This window comes from Manis javanica, chromosome 10 (assembly GCF_040802235.1).
Source record: "Manis javanica isolate MJ-LG chromosome 10, MJ_LKY, whole genome shotgun sequence".
NCBI lineage: Eukaryota > Metazoa > Chordata > Mammalia > Pholidota > Manidae > Manis > Manis javanica.
The window spans coordinates 75,130,262-75,148,028 of record NC_133165.1 but is presented as its reverse complement, the minus strand read 5'-3'; the positions used below and the strand labels follow the sequence as shown (position 1 = coordinate 75,148,028).

Here is a 17,767-nt window from a genome sequence, read left to right as displayed (position 1 = left end):
CTTGCCCAACATCCTTGTTTAAAATTACAGTCGCTCCTAGACACTTTTTATACCTCCTTCTGCCTTTGTATTTTTTCCACAGCATTTATATAATTAAACTGTTTCATTTACTTTTTTCCTATCTATTTTTCCAACTCTAGGAAAATCCAAGACAATATTTTCCTCTTTATGTACTGTTATATTCTTAGCCTTTATTGCAGGTACTTGAAAATGATTAAGTAAAACAAATTGTTCATCAGAATTATCCAGTGAAAATACTCTTGTGAAAACTACCAATAGACTATGAATCTAGGAGGACTGACTCCCAGAAAGAGGGTGCTTTTACCAGGGCAAACACAGTCCTGCCAAGCATGAGGCTACAGGGGCTGCCTGGTCAGTCCCAGAGACCAGAAAGAAAAGAAGAGTTACACACTGATGGGTTCTATGACCCGGTTAGTCATATGGAAGAGGGCTGCTGCTGTGTACTGGGCAGGGAGAAAAGTACTAGGTTCTGAAATGATATCCTGGGACATTCCTTGGCATCTGCATGCCCAGTTATAACTATAAATTTGAAAACACAGCAACACAATACTCAGAGCATGATAATCCAGGGCTCAGGAGCCTCAGTCCTGGGCCAAGCATCAGGGAAGTCTCCTAGGTAAGCAGACAGACATGTCAGCTGAAGGAGAGGGGACTCCAAGAGGACTAGAGGAGTAGACAGATTATGAGGATCAATAATGACCTTGGTACCAGCTACATTACTGTGGGCTCCTTTGTTCCTCCCCCAGTACATTTTCCTGGAAAAATTGTGACCAGCCAGAATCTTTGATAAGCTTTCCCTGGATGGTGTGAACTGTGAAAAGCCAGTGGATCTGAGGGATATAAGTAGACAGAAGGGGAGTACAGTTGTTGATGCTTTACCACAATCCTTTTTACCAACCATGCACCCTTTCTCCATTTGCTGTGAATGTTGGTAAGTTACAATTCACAGCCCCTCCCCTCTTTGGAGGTTCACCCTCTACTAAAGAGGAGCCACTTGTGCAGGAAGGTTACTCCCTACCATGGGGAATAGATCAACTGGCAAAGACCAAAGGACACAAGAATAGAAACAGCCATCCATCCTGTCTCAAGGAAAGTCCAAGTTTGTGCAGTAATTCGTGCTGCCAAGCTTCCCTACAGGACCTGACCAGGCTATCTTCCAGCTGAGATTCTATTTGTGTTTAGCTTTATCTCCTGCTCTCTCCTGCTGCCCTCACTGTCCCTATCCTGAGAGCACTCTTTCAGTAAATACCATAAACAAGAATTTATGAGTTACCTCTGCTTTTACAGAGTCTTACCTAAAACACGTGGCAATATGTAAGTCATCTCTGAAAGAAAGAACCCTAAGCATAGGTCTTAAAAATCTCACAAATAGGATTCCAATGAATATGAGCCCACAGATTCTTTTCAACAAATCACAAAACCCTACAATAAAGCATCATGAGTGAGAGTCACCAGGAAGAAAATGCAAAAATTTCATAAACTACAATCTTCAAATTAAATACAAAAGACAGATATATACAAAATATGTATATATAGTATATATAGTAAATGGATGAAAAGAGGAAATGAAAAATATGAGTGAGAACAAAAATATATCAAAAGCAAGTCAATTCACCAGAGAAAGGAAGATGTTTTAGTAGTGTATAATAGATGAAATTAAAACTCAATATATGGCATTAATAATACTTTTCTGGGTCTGTCTCCTAAGGCAAGTGAACAAAAGCAAAATTAAATTAGGACTACATCAAACTAAAGTTTTTGCACAGTGAAGGGAAGTCCATTAATTTCACTTACACGTAGAATCTAAAAAAAAAAGAACAGAAATATGCTCATAAATAGAGAACTGGTAGTTACCAGAGGAGAAGGTACAGAGGAATGGGCAAAATAGGTGAAGGAGATAAAGAGGTACAATCTTCCATTACAAAATAATAAGTCAAAGGGATGAAAAGCATAGCACAGGGAATACAGTCAATAATATTGTAATAACTTTGTATGGTGACAGATAGTAACCACACTTATTGTGGTGAGCATTTCATAATGTGTACGGTTGTTAAATCATGTTATACACCTGAAACTAGTATCGTATACTAACTATACATCAATTGAAAGATAAATAAATAAAACTCAGTGTATGGATTAAAGAACAGATTCGACTCCAGAGAACACAGAGCCAATGGGGTAGAAGGACCTGAATAAATCTCTCAGAATACAGCACAGAGAGTGCTGAAGGGGAAAGATATGAAATAAAGGTTGAAATACACAGAGTGAGAAAGCTGACATGCACCAAATCAGAGCGCTAGTTTAATAGAGACAATGGTGTAGAAGCAATATTTCAAGAGACAATGCCTGAAATTTTTTCAAAGTTTCATAGAAGACCCCAAGCCACAGATTCAGTAAGTTAACCAAATCCCAAATGGTATAAATAAAAAGAATAACTATTAGGCATGTATCATAGTTTTATGGAGCAAGACTGCCTAGATTTGAATTCTGCTTCTAATAGTTACCACCTACGCAACATGGGACCAATTAGTTAATCGTTAATCTTTCTTTGCTACAGTTTCTGATCTGTATGATGGGTTCAATAATAGTAACTACTTCATAGATTGTTATGAGGATTAAATGAGTTATTATCTGCAATGCTCTTAGAATAGTGCTCTTGGGTTTTTAATATTCATCTTTATTACTTTCACCTTGAATGCTAATTAAATTCAGGGTGCTTTGAATCAGAGACACATTTCTTAAAATTACCTCAAAATAAATAGCAAGTGAAGTGGCCTTCTGTGTTCTAACCCTTACTCATGAGGAAAGCCAGGTCACATGTCCTAGAAGCAGCTCAACACTCTACATGTGAGTGACAAAGAAAAATTGATTTTTCCCACTTAAATACATAAGAGACAATCATTCTCCCCCATCCAGAAAGGAGAGAAATATTTTCTCCTCTTTTGAGATTGGATGAAAAGGATCCTAGGTTCCCATTCTAACCTTCTGGAATGTAAATACATCTTTCCAAGGCCAAATAAACCCAGGTGTCCCCCAGGTCTGGGTTTAGTTTGTGCCCCAATCTCTCTGGCACCTTGAGAGCTTAACCTCTTGGCCTGTTCCACACTGTAACCATTTAGCCCTCTTGGGAGATAGAGGAATTTTATTATCTTTTTAAATCAAAATAATTAACTATACAAATGACTAGAGATCTGATCTTCATATTATGCATACAGTCTCCTGGACACGAGCACTGTGTGAAATCCAGGGAAGTTTCTTTTCCCCACATGTGCCTGATAAATACTAAGAATAATTATTTGTTAAATAAAATAAAATTAATAAATTCATAAGGTAAGAGCAGAAAGCAATGAAACACAAGAAGATACAAATGAAAGGATCAACAAAGCAAGAGTTGGTTCTTTGAAAATTTGATAAAATTGACCAACCCTGGTGAGACAAATCAAGAAGAGACATGACCCAGGTAAGCACCAGTCAGACAGAAACTGGGGATGTAACTACAGATACAGCAGAGATTACAAATATAGGAAGAAAATATTTTAAACAGATTTATTACTACTACCACTTTGCAAACCTTTTGGCATTATCTGGCAAGATTGAAGATAGGCAGGCCCAGCAATTTTGCTCCTTAAAATGGCTCTTGAGAAACCCTTGCACATGTGCATCAGTACAGGACTATCTATGGAAGCACTGTTTATTGTTCAGGAAAATAGAACACCAAATGCTCATGTAAAAGGATATAAATACATGACTTGTGGTGACTTCATACAACAAAATATGGAGCAACAGTAAAAAAAAGAATAAACTACAGCTATAGGCCATCAACTCTAATGAATGCCACACATACATTGCTTGGCAAAGTGGCAAATTACAAAAAAAAATACAGTACAACACTGTTATGTAAATTCAGAAACAACCAAAATTCAACCATATGCCATTTGAAGTCTATAAATTCATGGTGAAATTATAAACAAAGGTGAAGTAATAATTTAGACTAGTAGTATCTTGGGGAAGGAGGCAAAGGAGTATCAGAGTGCAAGACATGGCCAGTTTTAAGAGTATTAGAAATGTTACAATTATCAGTTGGGCGGTGAGCAACTGGTGTTCATTTTATGATCATGTCCTAAAACTTATATATACACTACTCTTCCTCTTTTATGTGCAAAATAGTTTAAAACAAAAGAGGTGTTTTCCATGGCATATATAAAAGAAAGAAAGATGGGGAGAAGGGCAAAGGAAAGGGGTGGAGAAACATTTCCCAAAATCTTCATCCAAAGTACCAGTGGCAGGGTGGGAGTGGAACAGCAAAATGACACAATACTCTATCTTCTAGAACGTACTGGGTTTGGCACTTTCAGTAGGTTTTCTGACACAATTTGTAATCTTTAATGCTCAGAGAGTATTTTCTTGGCAAGAAGTTAGAAAAGATCTTAGCTTAAGAGCACAGACCATACAACAACTTAAAAATTCTTAAAAAGTACCTTTAAAAATTGTATGCAGTATACACTTAGGGATAGTCTTTATGAATGATTCTCTTAGAAATGCTATCAGTAGGCTTTGAAATAAAAAAGTATTTTATCATGGATGCTTGCTTCACCAGTGTGACACCCACAATTCCTATGAATTCCCCAGCGTCTCTCAATTCTTCTCTCACAGGCTGGGAAAGGACACTGGGGTGACCATCCATGCAAGACAGAAGGGACGATATATCTTCTGTTGTTAAACCCAAGACAGGTGGACTGACCCCAGTGGTTTGCAAGTCTTTTTAAAAGGTGAATATTTAACACTAACTTTATCTTAGGTTTGGTTCAGTTGCTAATTTGGAGGCATGGAGAAAAAACGTCTTTCTCAACATTGTTTTAATTTTATGCTAATATCAATTATTAAAGACAATTTAAAGTTTGCTTTGTAGATGTGTGCTTTCTTAGAAAAGAAGAAAACTCTTACATGTGTGTGTGTGTGTGTGTGTGTGTGTGTTGTTTGTGTTGTATGTGTATGAAAATAAATACCCAATGGGTTAAAACAGGATTATGAAGTAGGAAAAATCTCTTCATAAAATTCTCTTCTTTCAAAAGATGTTTTATTTCGGTTTTAAACACAAGGGGAAAGATTTTGTCTTACAGACATCACTCCCCCACACCACATCTCTCTCCCCTTCCTGGGTTTCATGTTTCCTTTAAACATATGTAAGCAATTTAAATGTTACAGACCTCAAGGCAGTCTTAGCTCCCTCTTCACCCAAAAATAAGAAAGCAAGTTGCTAGTCTCTAGACTTTACAGAGATCTAAAAATTGAATTGTAAAATCATATTTCACAGAAAAACCTAAGCTGACTTCTCAGGTTATGAATACCTGATTATGGTAGAGACAGTTCAGATAGAGCCCCATTTTAAATCATTTGGAAAAGGTACTTATTCATTATACTGAGTCTTATGCTCAGGAAAGAAAATAGAAAGGGCATAGTTTTGAGCTGTCAAGCTTAACACATGTATAAAACAGATATTCTCACTTTGTTCTATGGCAGAATTGAGCCTGCTAAATTTGATACTAGGATAGAGTCTAAGCAGTGGTCAAAGAGATACTCTGGCACTAGAAATATGATCTACAAAATGCACTAAAGTGAAACTTACATATATACATATTATTAAGATACAGGTCATTAAAGATGCATTCACTATGTGAATGACTGTCATCTGAAACTCATCTTTATTACATGCCAATTCAACGTGTTAACATCACTACCTTAAAAATGGAAATGACAAGGGAAAGGCAGAGTCACAATTTCATACTCTCTGAACTCTATTTGCAGAGATGGCAGTAATCCTGGAAACATTTAAATAATCATGCTTCCCCTATCAGAGCCATATTAAGAATAACTCTCTCTGCATTTTTACTTAAAGAGAATTGCCAAGGGGGACCCATATCTAGTAAAATTAACAGACCAGTGAAGACAGAACATGGCAGTCTCTGTTAACAGGAGTAACCTTCCACAGGTAGCTAAGAAAACACAAGAGCTTACCTTTATGATGGTTTGCACTGGATACAACTTTCCCCCACAAGGTTATGATAAATATTATTATTAGCAGTTTTCCTTTTGTTGCTTTCTGTAAGTATCTCTTACTCATCCTGCAAATAAAAATAATAATAAAAATCCTAAGTACATGGAACCATTGCTTTTTCATTATAATTACGCTACATTTAAAGCTTCCCAGGACACTGAAAATTGCTTTTTTGTACTTTAAATGCTCTTTATTGTCTAGAAACTATGAAAAGAAAAACTGAAAGTTTTCCAAAGTACCTTGACATGGTGCAAGAGGTAAGAGAGGCACTATCTCAGTCAGTCTTTATTCACTTAACAATAGCCAAAATAAATTGGGAAACATGGCCATTTCTCTCTCCATGTAAATATAGATTTAAATTATTCACAAAATCCAAGATACAGTTGTTTGAATAATCTTGAAGTGACTTGTTTTTAAGATTTTTACTTCTTTTTTTTAAGATTCGTCCTTCAAGTCAAATGGTCAGGGTGAACAGTTTAAATAAAATGTATTTGATGAATTCCTGCACAGAATAAAGTCATTTCAAATCTATTTGTCCTTATGTGCTTTTTAAAAAGCCACATAATAGCTTCTTTATTGTACTAAAGAAGACACACAGATGTTTTAATATTGTTGGACTCTACCATGTTGCAGTTTATCAGAGGCAGGAGAAAACTTGAAAAGCAGAATTTATATGCCAAGTTAACATTTTCAAGTTGAGCCCATAAAACTCAGGAAAGCAAAGAAATGTCATAATAAGAAAACAGCTACCTACAATAAAAGTTCAGCATCTACTTTTCTAGTACTTTTTATGACATTATTTCAATTGTTCTTCACAACAAATTTGGGATATTGGTACACTTATTCCTGTTTCTTAGATGATGAAATTTGGAAATTTGCCTGAGGTCACATTTAATGACAGAGTAAAAATTCAAACCGAGAAATGTCATTTCTAAAGTCCTTACATTTGCTACTACATTGCTAAGGGGTGAGCAAAACTGATACAAATTTAATCCATCTGCATATTTATGAGGGAGATAGAAATCTCTATCTATCAGGCCCAGTGACTTCTTAAATTCACATCCTGTACCAAACTCCATTCTTGTTTGACCTATGGGTTCTTACCTTAGTTCTAAAGTCTAGAACTAGAACGAAGTTCTCTTGTTCATGAGATCACTTCTTGACCTAGCCTGATTCCTCTTCCTCTAAGATAAAGTTACCCTTTTCCTCAAACTTTTACTTCCAAAACATTCCACATCCAAGAATATAGTTCAGTGGTAGAAGTGATATGATGGCTGTATAATTTTGAAGAGGAACCTCTCACATGGATAAATGCATGAAAAATTAATTATTACATATTTTAATGTGGCTATGCTAACATTTCTTGGGGAAGTTGTACATACTAATTTCAGCGTATGATTCAGAACATGACTCACTTCCAAGTCTGACTATCTGGACTTACATCCATGCTCTACTGGACTTCCAGTTACGTGATCTTGTGTGAGTTACTGGGTCTCCTGCTTCAGTTTCTTCTTCTGTTATATGGGATGAAGCATCTGAGATGCCTGGGCTATTGTTTGGCATGTATGAAGGCTCAATGACTATGAGACTAGAGAACATTCAGTCACTTGTATGTTATGTTTGGTCCCTGAGGGTATGAGAGGCCAGTTCCATTTAGGAAGTGATTAAAGGGAACTTCAGTGACAACAACAGGTCCAAGTCCTCCACGGACTTTGGTTTTGTGGCATGATGTACAAAGGGATGTTTGACTCTTTAGATTAAATTGCTTGGCTTAAAATCTGGCTCCCTGCCTAGTGTAGAGACTATATATATGACTTTGGACAAACTACTTGTAACTTGAAGTATTTTTGTTGCCATTAAAATGAGGATAATACCTACCTCACAGTATTGTTACTAAGAAGACCAAATGAGATAGTCCATGCAAAGAGTTTAACACCATACACAGAAATTAGTAAGTGCACAATAAATGTTAACCATCACTAGGATCACTACTTGGTCAGTCCAGCACTTCCCTCAGAGCATCCTGTGAGGCATCAATTCTGCAGAATGTTAATGCAGAACCAACAAAAGACAGAGGGAGCAAATATGTTTGTGAAATTCTAGGTTCAACAAATCTAACCAGATTTTTTTTAACAAAAGGCATATCTGAGTGTGCAGCTTCTTCCAGAAACCTTTCTCCACAGAGTAACACAGGATACAGTGCACTCAGGAGAAATAATCTGGTTTAATGTTCTCTCTTTATAAGCCAATGCCCACTTTAAATCTCCCATTCTATTGCCTTTGTTGCCTATTGGCACTCTTCTTACTGGTTTTGCTATGAGATTCTACTTTTTCTCGCATATTTTCAAACATTCTACCTCCTTTTCCACATCCAATCCCTGCAACCTTATTGTGCTGTGTATCATATAACAGAATGAACAGTTTAGCAAAACTTATCTTACAAGAAGAGCTGCTTAGCATAATTCTTGATAATAGCTTTCCCATAGCAAATGGCGTCTGCTACAAGGTCAATGACCCATTGTATTTTCCATACCATTGTTCACGCACCAAATGGGATGACAGAACTGACAGCTGGTCAAACTGCCAACTAGACATGTAGAAACAAAAACACCCACAAAGTAGCCAGACTGTAAAACTAAGAAAGGAAGGAGAAGGCAGATCAAAATTTGGAAGTCTGTACAGACCCCTGCCTTCTCCCTGTCCACACCCCCCACCATCAACCCTGGATGGTTATTTAACATCTTCTGTCAATTCTACTTTCTAAATATTCCTTGCCTGTATGCATTTATCCTCATTCCTACTGCAATACTGCAGTTCAGACTGCCAAAATTTCTCACAGGCTACAGCCTCCTAACTGGACTTCCTACTGCCAATTTTGCCATCCTCTGGAAGTGATCTCAGGGTCTGTGTCTGCTTTTTTCATAACTCTATCTGCAGTGTTTAGTACTTAGTAAGTACCTGATAAATACGGCTGACTATGAGGTATTCCTTATGCTTTAGTCAAATATGTAACTAAAATCCTGATATGCTTTTCATGGGATATGATTAAAACTTTCACATGACTCCCTTCTAATATTCAGGAAAAAAACAAAGGCCATAACCATTAGCAAAATGTAAAATACCAGTATCATGTTTGAAAAAAATCTTTTTTTTTCTTTTGGTATCATTAATCTACAATTACATGAAGGACATTATGTTTACTAGGCTTCCCCCTTCACCAAGTCTCCCCCACATACCCCTTCACCGTCACTGTCCATCAGCATAGTAAGATGCTGTAAAATCACTACTTGTCCTCTCTGTGTTGCACAGCCCTCCTCGTGAAAAAGACAGATGCACCCCTATGTTTATTGCTGCACTATTTACAATAGCCAAGACATGGAAGCAACCTAAGTATCCATCAGTAGATGAATGGATAAAGAAGATGTGGTACATATACACAATGGAATATTACTCAGCTATAAGAAGAAAACAGATCCTACCCTTTGCAACAACGTGCATGGAGCTAGAGGGTATTATGCTCAGTGAAATAAGCCAGGCGGAGAATGAAAAAAAATCTTTTTGACTCTTTATATCTCCAATCTTATTTCATGCCCTCCCATCGCTCCACCAGTGTCTCTCTCTCCACACACACTCAAGGATGAAACCCTGACGCGCTCCCCAGGCAGCAGCAGTTCGCTAGAAGCACAAGAAGCAGCTTCACTGAGAAAAGGTAACCTGGGCACTGAAGGATGTTGAAAGTGAAAAGTTGTCAAAGTAGGGGACTGACAATTGAATCTTCAGACTTTCTCCCCTTCTTCCCTTCTGTATTACATGCTTCAGTTATATTCACTGGGATTTATAAGACTTCTGGAGGCTTTTAAAGTCCTTTGCCCTCCACCTATGTTTAAAGTACAAGCAATTGTAAATAATCAAGAATTGAAACATTATTGTGCTACTAGAAAGATCACTTCCCCTTAAAAACAGAAAGTACATTTAACTGCTCTAAAGAGGAGAAGATGCAAGAGGAAAAGTGGGGGAAGCCTTATGTACAAAGGGGCAAAAAGCCAGAGCCAAGAAACCAACCGCCTGGTCTCTCGAGCTTACGGCCCTTCTGCAGAAATAAAGCCCAGAAAATGCAATATATATATGTATGAAGTTCTTTTTAGGACACTTTCCTACATTGATCTAATATTTATACCAATCTGCTGTTTATTAAGTGCAATGGCATGGACTTTAACAGCTAAATCTAGAGCAGTAATTTACCCTTGAAGTAGAATGCTCCAATTGATAACCCAAATTCCTCTTCTCCCCATGGCAACCAGGATGATCCTTATAAAAATATAAATTAGATCCTATTGCTCCACCTTCCTCCTTGCTTAAAAACCCAGACTTTACCTACCTATTAACATGAAAGGAAAATATAAATTTCTTCCCAGAGAGAAGGCTCATCATCATCTCTGCCCTGGATGTCTCGAGTCTCATTCACATGTTTCCCCCTTTACCTACACTCAGCCACCTCGGCCTTCCCTCTGCTCCTTTGTTGGAGAAGGTCATCAAGAGGTTGTGACCACAGGTTGATGTGCACGCCAGACCGGACACTCGGGGACTCCTCACCCACCTCCCTGTTCTTGGAGTGCATGCACGTTCTGCCACCGTACCCACAGCCAGAGCCATTTCAGGGACAGAGCCTTGAGAGAGCACTGTGTGGTGGGGACGATCGGGACGGTACACATGACTGAGCCCAGCTGAGGCCTCTGTATGAACGTTTCAGATTCTAGCAGGTGGGTGTGTGCATCTCTTTGTCTTGTAGCCAGCCAAGGCAAGCCTTGTGAGTTCCCTTGTTTATTATAACTGCCACCTACCAATTTGGAGTGGCCTATCTTCCCTCACCCTTCATTATGGGGGCCAGTTTCAGATTTCACCTAAGAAGCTCCCAAGGGTAGGGAGCAACACACCTGTGCCAAGTTCATTCTGCACTTCACACTAAACATTAGCTCTGACCCAAAGCCTTTCCCTCCAGTCTGCGTGGTGAGCTTCTGTTTATGATCACCTCCATAGAGCATGCCTGCAGACCATCCTGCCCTCCAGAGCCTGAGAAACTCACCCCACAGTCTACTTGCTCCCAATATCTTGCATGTAGTATTTTCTCTCATACTTACAATATGAAATTATCGTATTCATGATGAGAGAGGAAAAAAATGGTGAAATAGGAACGCAAGATGGAAACCTGCTTCCACTAACCCTGAAAATGACCTGAAAAATGCAGGATAGACCAGCTACACCTGGTGAAGAAGAGGAGACCACAAAGAGAAGGATAAAGTGGCAGAGCCACAATCAATTGGGACCCAAACCCTTCTCCCATACCAGCCCCCAAGTGGGAACAAGAGGAACAGAGTGGGGAGGGATAAATACTGAGGAACTCTGCACCCCTGGCCCTGGAGATCTGCTCTGGAAGCATGAGTACACATTGCACTGGGTTCTGGTGATTAGCAGGGATGGACACCAGGGAGAGATAGAGCCTTCTGGGAGGCTGAGACTTCAGCTGCTTATGGAGGACAGGCACTCTCTGGCGATTACATTGAGACATAACACAGATGCAGCAGTTTGAAAGATTTACCAGCAGCAGAAAGAAAAGGTACCCAAGGAGTGCCAGAGGGGCAAGGGTTGGACAGAGCTACCTCTGCAGGAGAAAGGGAGGTGGACAACACCTCCCTCAACCCAACTGGTTAGGCACTCACAGGATCCCCAGTTACTCCATTTCCTTCATTGGTGATTTGGCTCAAGGCACATACCTATGTACCTGCCCACCCAGCTCACTGGGCCCAGCAACTATCACTTTGCTGCCTGGCAAGTGGAGGGGGACTTTGCTGCCTGGTAGGCAAAGGAAGGCTTTTCCTACTTTCTTGGCCCTTCTCAGCCCAACTGGGGAGGTACTTGCAGGAGCCAGCTCCAAACACTTCTTCTTCCTCACTGGCAACACAGCCCCATGCCTTGCTCCTTACAACCTCCCCACTCACCTGATCAGCCCAGCACCTCTGCCTTCACTGTGGGGCAGGCAAAGGGCAGCCTCCCACAATGATCCCAGCAGAAGCACCACTGCTCAGCTCACAAAGGGCTGAATGAGGTGAGCTACCACCCTCTTCTGACAGAGATCAGCAACTGCCAGAAGAAAGGTAGAAAGGTAGCTCCACCCACAGCCCACCGAAGGAAAACCAGACATTTCTGACTAAAGATTCTTGAGCTTCTGGGCACCACAGTACACCTTCTTCAAAAGACCATTACTCTCCAAACCAGGAGGCATAGTAGATCTATCTAATAATATATGGAAGAAACACAGAAACCGTGACAAAATGAGGAGGCAGAGGAATATGTTCCAAACAAAAGTACAGGATAGGACAACAGAAAGAAGGCTGAATGAAACAGAGATCACCAATCTGTTGATAAAGATTTCAAAGTAACAGTCATAAATATGTTGACTGACCTACAAAAAAGTATTGACAATCTCAGGGAGGATTTCAACAAAGAGATAGAAGAGTTGAAAAAGAGCTACTCAGAGCTGAACAATACAGTAAATTAAATGATATATACAATGGAGGGAATGAATAACAGATTGCTGCAAGTAAACAATCAATAAGATGGAAATTAAAGAATGGAACAATTAAGCTGATGAACAGAGAGAAAAAAAGAATCTCTAGAAACGAGAAGATGCTAAGAGAGCTGTGTGATGATATTCACATAATAGGGGTATAAGAAGGAGATGACAGAGACAAAGGGATAGAAAGTCTCTTTGAAGAAATAATTGCTGAAAAATTCCCCAGTCTGGAGAAGGATATAGATACCCTGGTCCTGGAAGTACAGAGAGTTCCTAACAAATGGAACCCCAGGAAGACAACACCAAGACATATAATAATTAAAATAACAAAGATTAAAGATAAAGAGAGAGTATTCAAAGCAACTATGGAGAGAAAAAGAACTATTTATAAGGGAAACCAAGAGCTGGTTGTTTTAGAAGGTAAACAAAATAGACAACCCCCTAGCCAGACTTACAAAAAAAAAAAAAGAGAAAGGATACAAATAAACAACATCAGAAATGAAAAAGGAATAGTCACAACTGACACCACAGAAACACAAATAATTATTATAGAATTCTACGAAAAAGTATATGCCAATAAACTGGGCAACCTAGAAGAAACTGACAAATTCCTAAAAAAACACAACTTTTCAAGACTGACCTAGAAAGAAACAGAAATCTGAACAGACCAATTACTAGTAACAAAACTGAATTCCTAATCAAAAAACACCCAACCAAAAAATTCCAATACCAGGTGCCTTCACAGCTGACTTCTACCAAACATTTAAAGAAGAGCTAATACCCATCCCTCTCAAAGTATTCCAAAAAGTAGAAAAGGTGGGAATACTTCCAAACCCATTCAATGAGGCCATCATTCTAAAACCAGAAACAAAGACAAAACAAAATTACAGACCAATATCCATAATGAACATAGATGCAAAAATCCTCAACAAAATATTAGCAAACTAAACTTAAAAATCCATCAAAAGTATCATCCATCATGACCAAGTGGGATTTATTCCAGGGATACAAGGATAGTACAATATTCATAAATCAACAGTGTGATACACCACATTAACAAAAAAGTGGTAAGAACCATACAAACATCTCAATAGATGCTGAAAAAGCATTTGACAAAATTCAACATCCATTCATGATAAAAACTCTCAACAAAATGGGTATAGAGGGAATGAATCTCAACATAATAAAGATCATATATAACAAAAGCATAGCTAACATCAATCTCAATGGTGAAAAGCTGAAAGCTTTTCCTCAAAAATCAGGAATAAGACAAAGTTGTCCACTTGCACCACTTTTATTCAACACAGTACTGGAGGCTATAGCCATTGCAGTCAGATTTGTATAAGGTTGTATATCAACTATACTTCAATTTTTTAAGAATTATCTCATTCAGTTATTTACACATTTTGAGTATTTTCTTCTTCCTCTCATTATAATTTCCATGAGGGCAGTTGCTGTTTATTAATCACTACTCCAGCACACAAAACAGGACCTTACATCACAGAACATCAATACATGTTCAATGAAGGAATGAGTGTGTTGACTACTTAATAAGAACCAAAGAAATGAATCCTTTTTAATGGAGAAGTTTCATTACTTTTCTTTTAATTTTTTTATTAAGGTATCATTGATATACATTATTATGAAGGTTTCACATGAAAAACATTGTAGTGATTACATTCACCCATATTATCAAATCCTCCCCACACACCATTGCAGTCACTGTGTATCAGCGTAATAAGAAGTCACAGAGTCACTACTTGTCTTCTCTGGGTTACACTGTCTTCCCCGTGATCACCCCTACACCATGTGTACCAATCATAATACCCCTCAATCCCCTTCTCCCTCCCTCCCCAACCACCCTCTAACCTTTGGTAACCGCTAGTCCCTTCTTGGAGTCTGTGAGTCTGCTGCTGTTTTGTTCCTTCAGTTTCACTTTGTTGCTATAATCCACAGATTAGGGAAATCATTTGTTACTTGTCTTCCTCCACCTGGCTTATTTCACTGAGCATAATACCCTCTAGCTCCATCCATACTGTTTCAAATGGTAGGATTTGTTTTCTTCTTCTCATGGCTGAATAGTATTCCATTGTGTATATGTACCACTTCTGCTTTATCCATTCATCCACGGATGGACACTTAGGTTGCTTCCATTTCCTGGCAATTGTGAATAGTGCTGCGATAAACATAGGGGTGCATAAATCTTTTTTAATCTGATATCTTGCTTTTTTTGGGTAAATTCCTAGGAGTGGAATTTTTGGGTCAAATGGTATTTCTATTTTTAGTTTTTTGAGGAACCTCCATATTGCTTTCCACAATGGTTGAACTAATTTACATTCCCACCAGCAGTGTAGGAGGGTTCCCCTTTCTCTGCATCCTCACCAGCATTTGTTCCTAGTCTTTTGGATGTTGGCCATCCTAACTGGTGTGAAGTAATATCTCATTGTGGTTTTAATTTGCATTTCCTTGATGATTAGTGATGTGGAGCATCTTTTCATGTGCATGTCAGCCATTTTAATTTCTTCTCTGGAGAATTGTCTCTTCATATGCTCTGCCCATTTTTTAATCAGGTTATTTGCTTTTTGGGTATTGAGGTGTGTATGTTCTTTATATATTTTGCATGTTAACCCCTTGTCAGATATGTCATTTACCAAAATATTCTTCCATACTACAGGATGCCTTTTTGTTCTACTGATGGTGTTCTTTGCTGTACAGAAGCTTTTTAGCTTGATGTAGTCCCATTTGTTCCTTTTTGCTTTTGTTTCCTTTGCTCAAGGAGATGCGTTCAGGAAAAAGTTGCTCATGCTTATATTCAAGAGATTTCTGCCTATGTTTTCTTCTAAGAGTTTTATGGTTTCATGACTTACATTCAGGTCTTTGATCCATTTTGAGTTTACTTTTGTGTATGAAGTTAGACAATAATCCAGTTTGATTCTCTTACATGTAGCTGTCCAGTTTTGCCAACACATTTCATTACTTTTTTAAATTTAAACAATTAAATTTCTACTATATTCAGCAGCTAGGAATGCAAATGGCAAGAACAGTGTACATATTGGTTGAATGAAAGGAGATGAAATATGAAGAGAAATGAATGGGAGATGAGACAATGGAAACAGACACTAGATTACTCTTTCAAGAAACACACAGAAAAGGGAAAAGGGAAGAAAAGATAGAGTTGTAACTAGAGACTTGAACAAGGTGATGGGGAAAGAGCCAGAAGGAAAACAGGAGTTAAAGAGATACCAAAGTGAGGGTAAACTATGAAGATAAAATGTTTTGTAAACATTTATGTTCTATGAGGATGTTATTATTACAATATTATTATTACAAGTTATTATTACTTTTAATTCCCAAATTTTATATACAAATGAAGTATCTTCCAATACTGAATCATTCTTGCTATACTGATAGGTTATTAGGAAAATCCCACTGAATAGGACACCTAGAGCCACAGTTTTCACTACTCTGCTGGTTTATCCAAAATAATGTCCAACTTGAGTAGCATGTTATGATAAATACTATGACTGTCTAGTACATCCAAGTTATGTGTTAAAATAGCAACAATTTTTGAGGAAGACAGTGATATAAGTATTTAGCTTCAATAGAGAGAAAGAATAGGTATAGATATGTATTGAAGTATAAGAAACTCATGTTTGTACATATTTTATAGACATAAGAATAAATAGTAACAAATTTAAGAGATAATCATGAACCTCTTATAATAATCCTTCATTGTATGCTATATCATCCAGAAGCTGAGATGGTCAATTCTAGTCATTTTCATTATTGCTATTCATTTTGTTTTCATTTTTACATTGTATATGGAATATCATCACATTATAGTACTTCATGCCACACTTACCAAGCTTTATTTGAATTAGAATCTCCCTGTTGAACAACTGGAATCTGAACTTCCCATCTTTTAACTTATGATCAAAAGTTCATAAATTGCATTTTCACATTCAGTTGCATGATTAGCCCAATTAGCTCATGTGTTCTTACATAACTTCAAAGCTAAGACTTAGGAAACCAAATCAGTTTCTCAACTCGTGAACTGAAACAATTGCTTTAAATTTTCATTTTATTTGATACATGAGTGTTTCATGATGAATCTACCTTTAGGATTCCATTCAGTTAAGTCATCCCTAGAGATTTAGCCAAGAAAGCTCCACTGGCTTCTAAGAATTAGCTGACAGCAAAAAGAAGCTGCATTTAAGAACCACAATTGCTCCTTCCTTTACCAGAATTTTATACTTCCATTCATTTCCTCACAATATTGCAATCTGGGTGGTACAAAAGCCCAGGAGCAGTTTTGCTTTATGCCCAGCAATGTATAGCCAAAGCATTCATTTTGTACAAATGCCTTTGCCACCTACAGACTATAATGATGGAAATAAAAAGTATTATCATTTAAATGATTTCTTCAGAAAAATACAATATTCTAAGGCTCCAAGCTCTAATATGCAAAACAGACATAAATGCTTAAGGCAAAATAAAGCAATCCTTTGAGATTTATAAGAGCACAAAAAACACATCTGAAAGGATCAGGGCTAACTAGAACACACTGCCTGGGCTTCTGGTACAACTGAGTTACACCTGGATCACTACTCCTTTTGTGTCTATAAAATAGGAATGTCATCTGTTTTCTCAAACAGGAAGCTCATTATAATAAACAAGAAGCCATGTGACACTTTGAACTTAATAAAAAAAGATATATGATAAATCAGAGGTATTACTATTTCATCAAAGGCCCTTCTCTCGGGGCACAGGTTTGTAAGTCAGAAATCCCTGCCTGAGTGTGATCCTGGCTCAACCCCATAATAGTTACATGAATTTGTCAAGTTTGTCCAACTTAAATTTGAGCCTCAGTGCCCACATATGTAATGTATAAATACTACTACACTTGGTAAGGATGTTGTAAGGAACAAATACAGTGCATATAAAGCATCTACCACAAAAACAAATGGAAAAGAGACTCACATGGTAGCTATTACTATCGATCATTAATAGTACCTGAAACATAGCCTCCTGGCTAGGAATGAGTGGGAAGTAAAAAGGTTTTGAGCAGTAAATGAAAGAGCTCATGTGTTTTAATCAGAGGTGAGGAGTGTAACCCACAT

The 17,767-nt window shown here is 37.9% G+C and overlaps 1 protein-coding gene across 2 annotated transcripts in view; it reads right to left on the bottom strand.

Moving 5' to 3' along the window:
• Window positions 1-17,767, bottom strand: part of TAFA2 (TAFA chemokine like family member 2) — a 439,934-nt gene that overhangs the window by 141,016 nt on the left and 281,151 nt on the right. For both annotated transcript variants that reach the window (XM_036992585.2, XM_036992586.2), the window contains exon 2: window positions 6,037-6,143. In XM_036992585.2, coding sequence (XP_036848480.1) covers window positions 6,037-6,142 — 106 coding nt within the window. In that variant the 5' untranslated portion in view covers window position 6,143. The remainder of the gene's footprint in view (window positions 1-6,036; window positions 6,144-17,767) is intronic.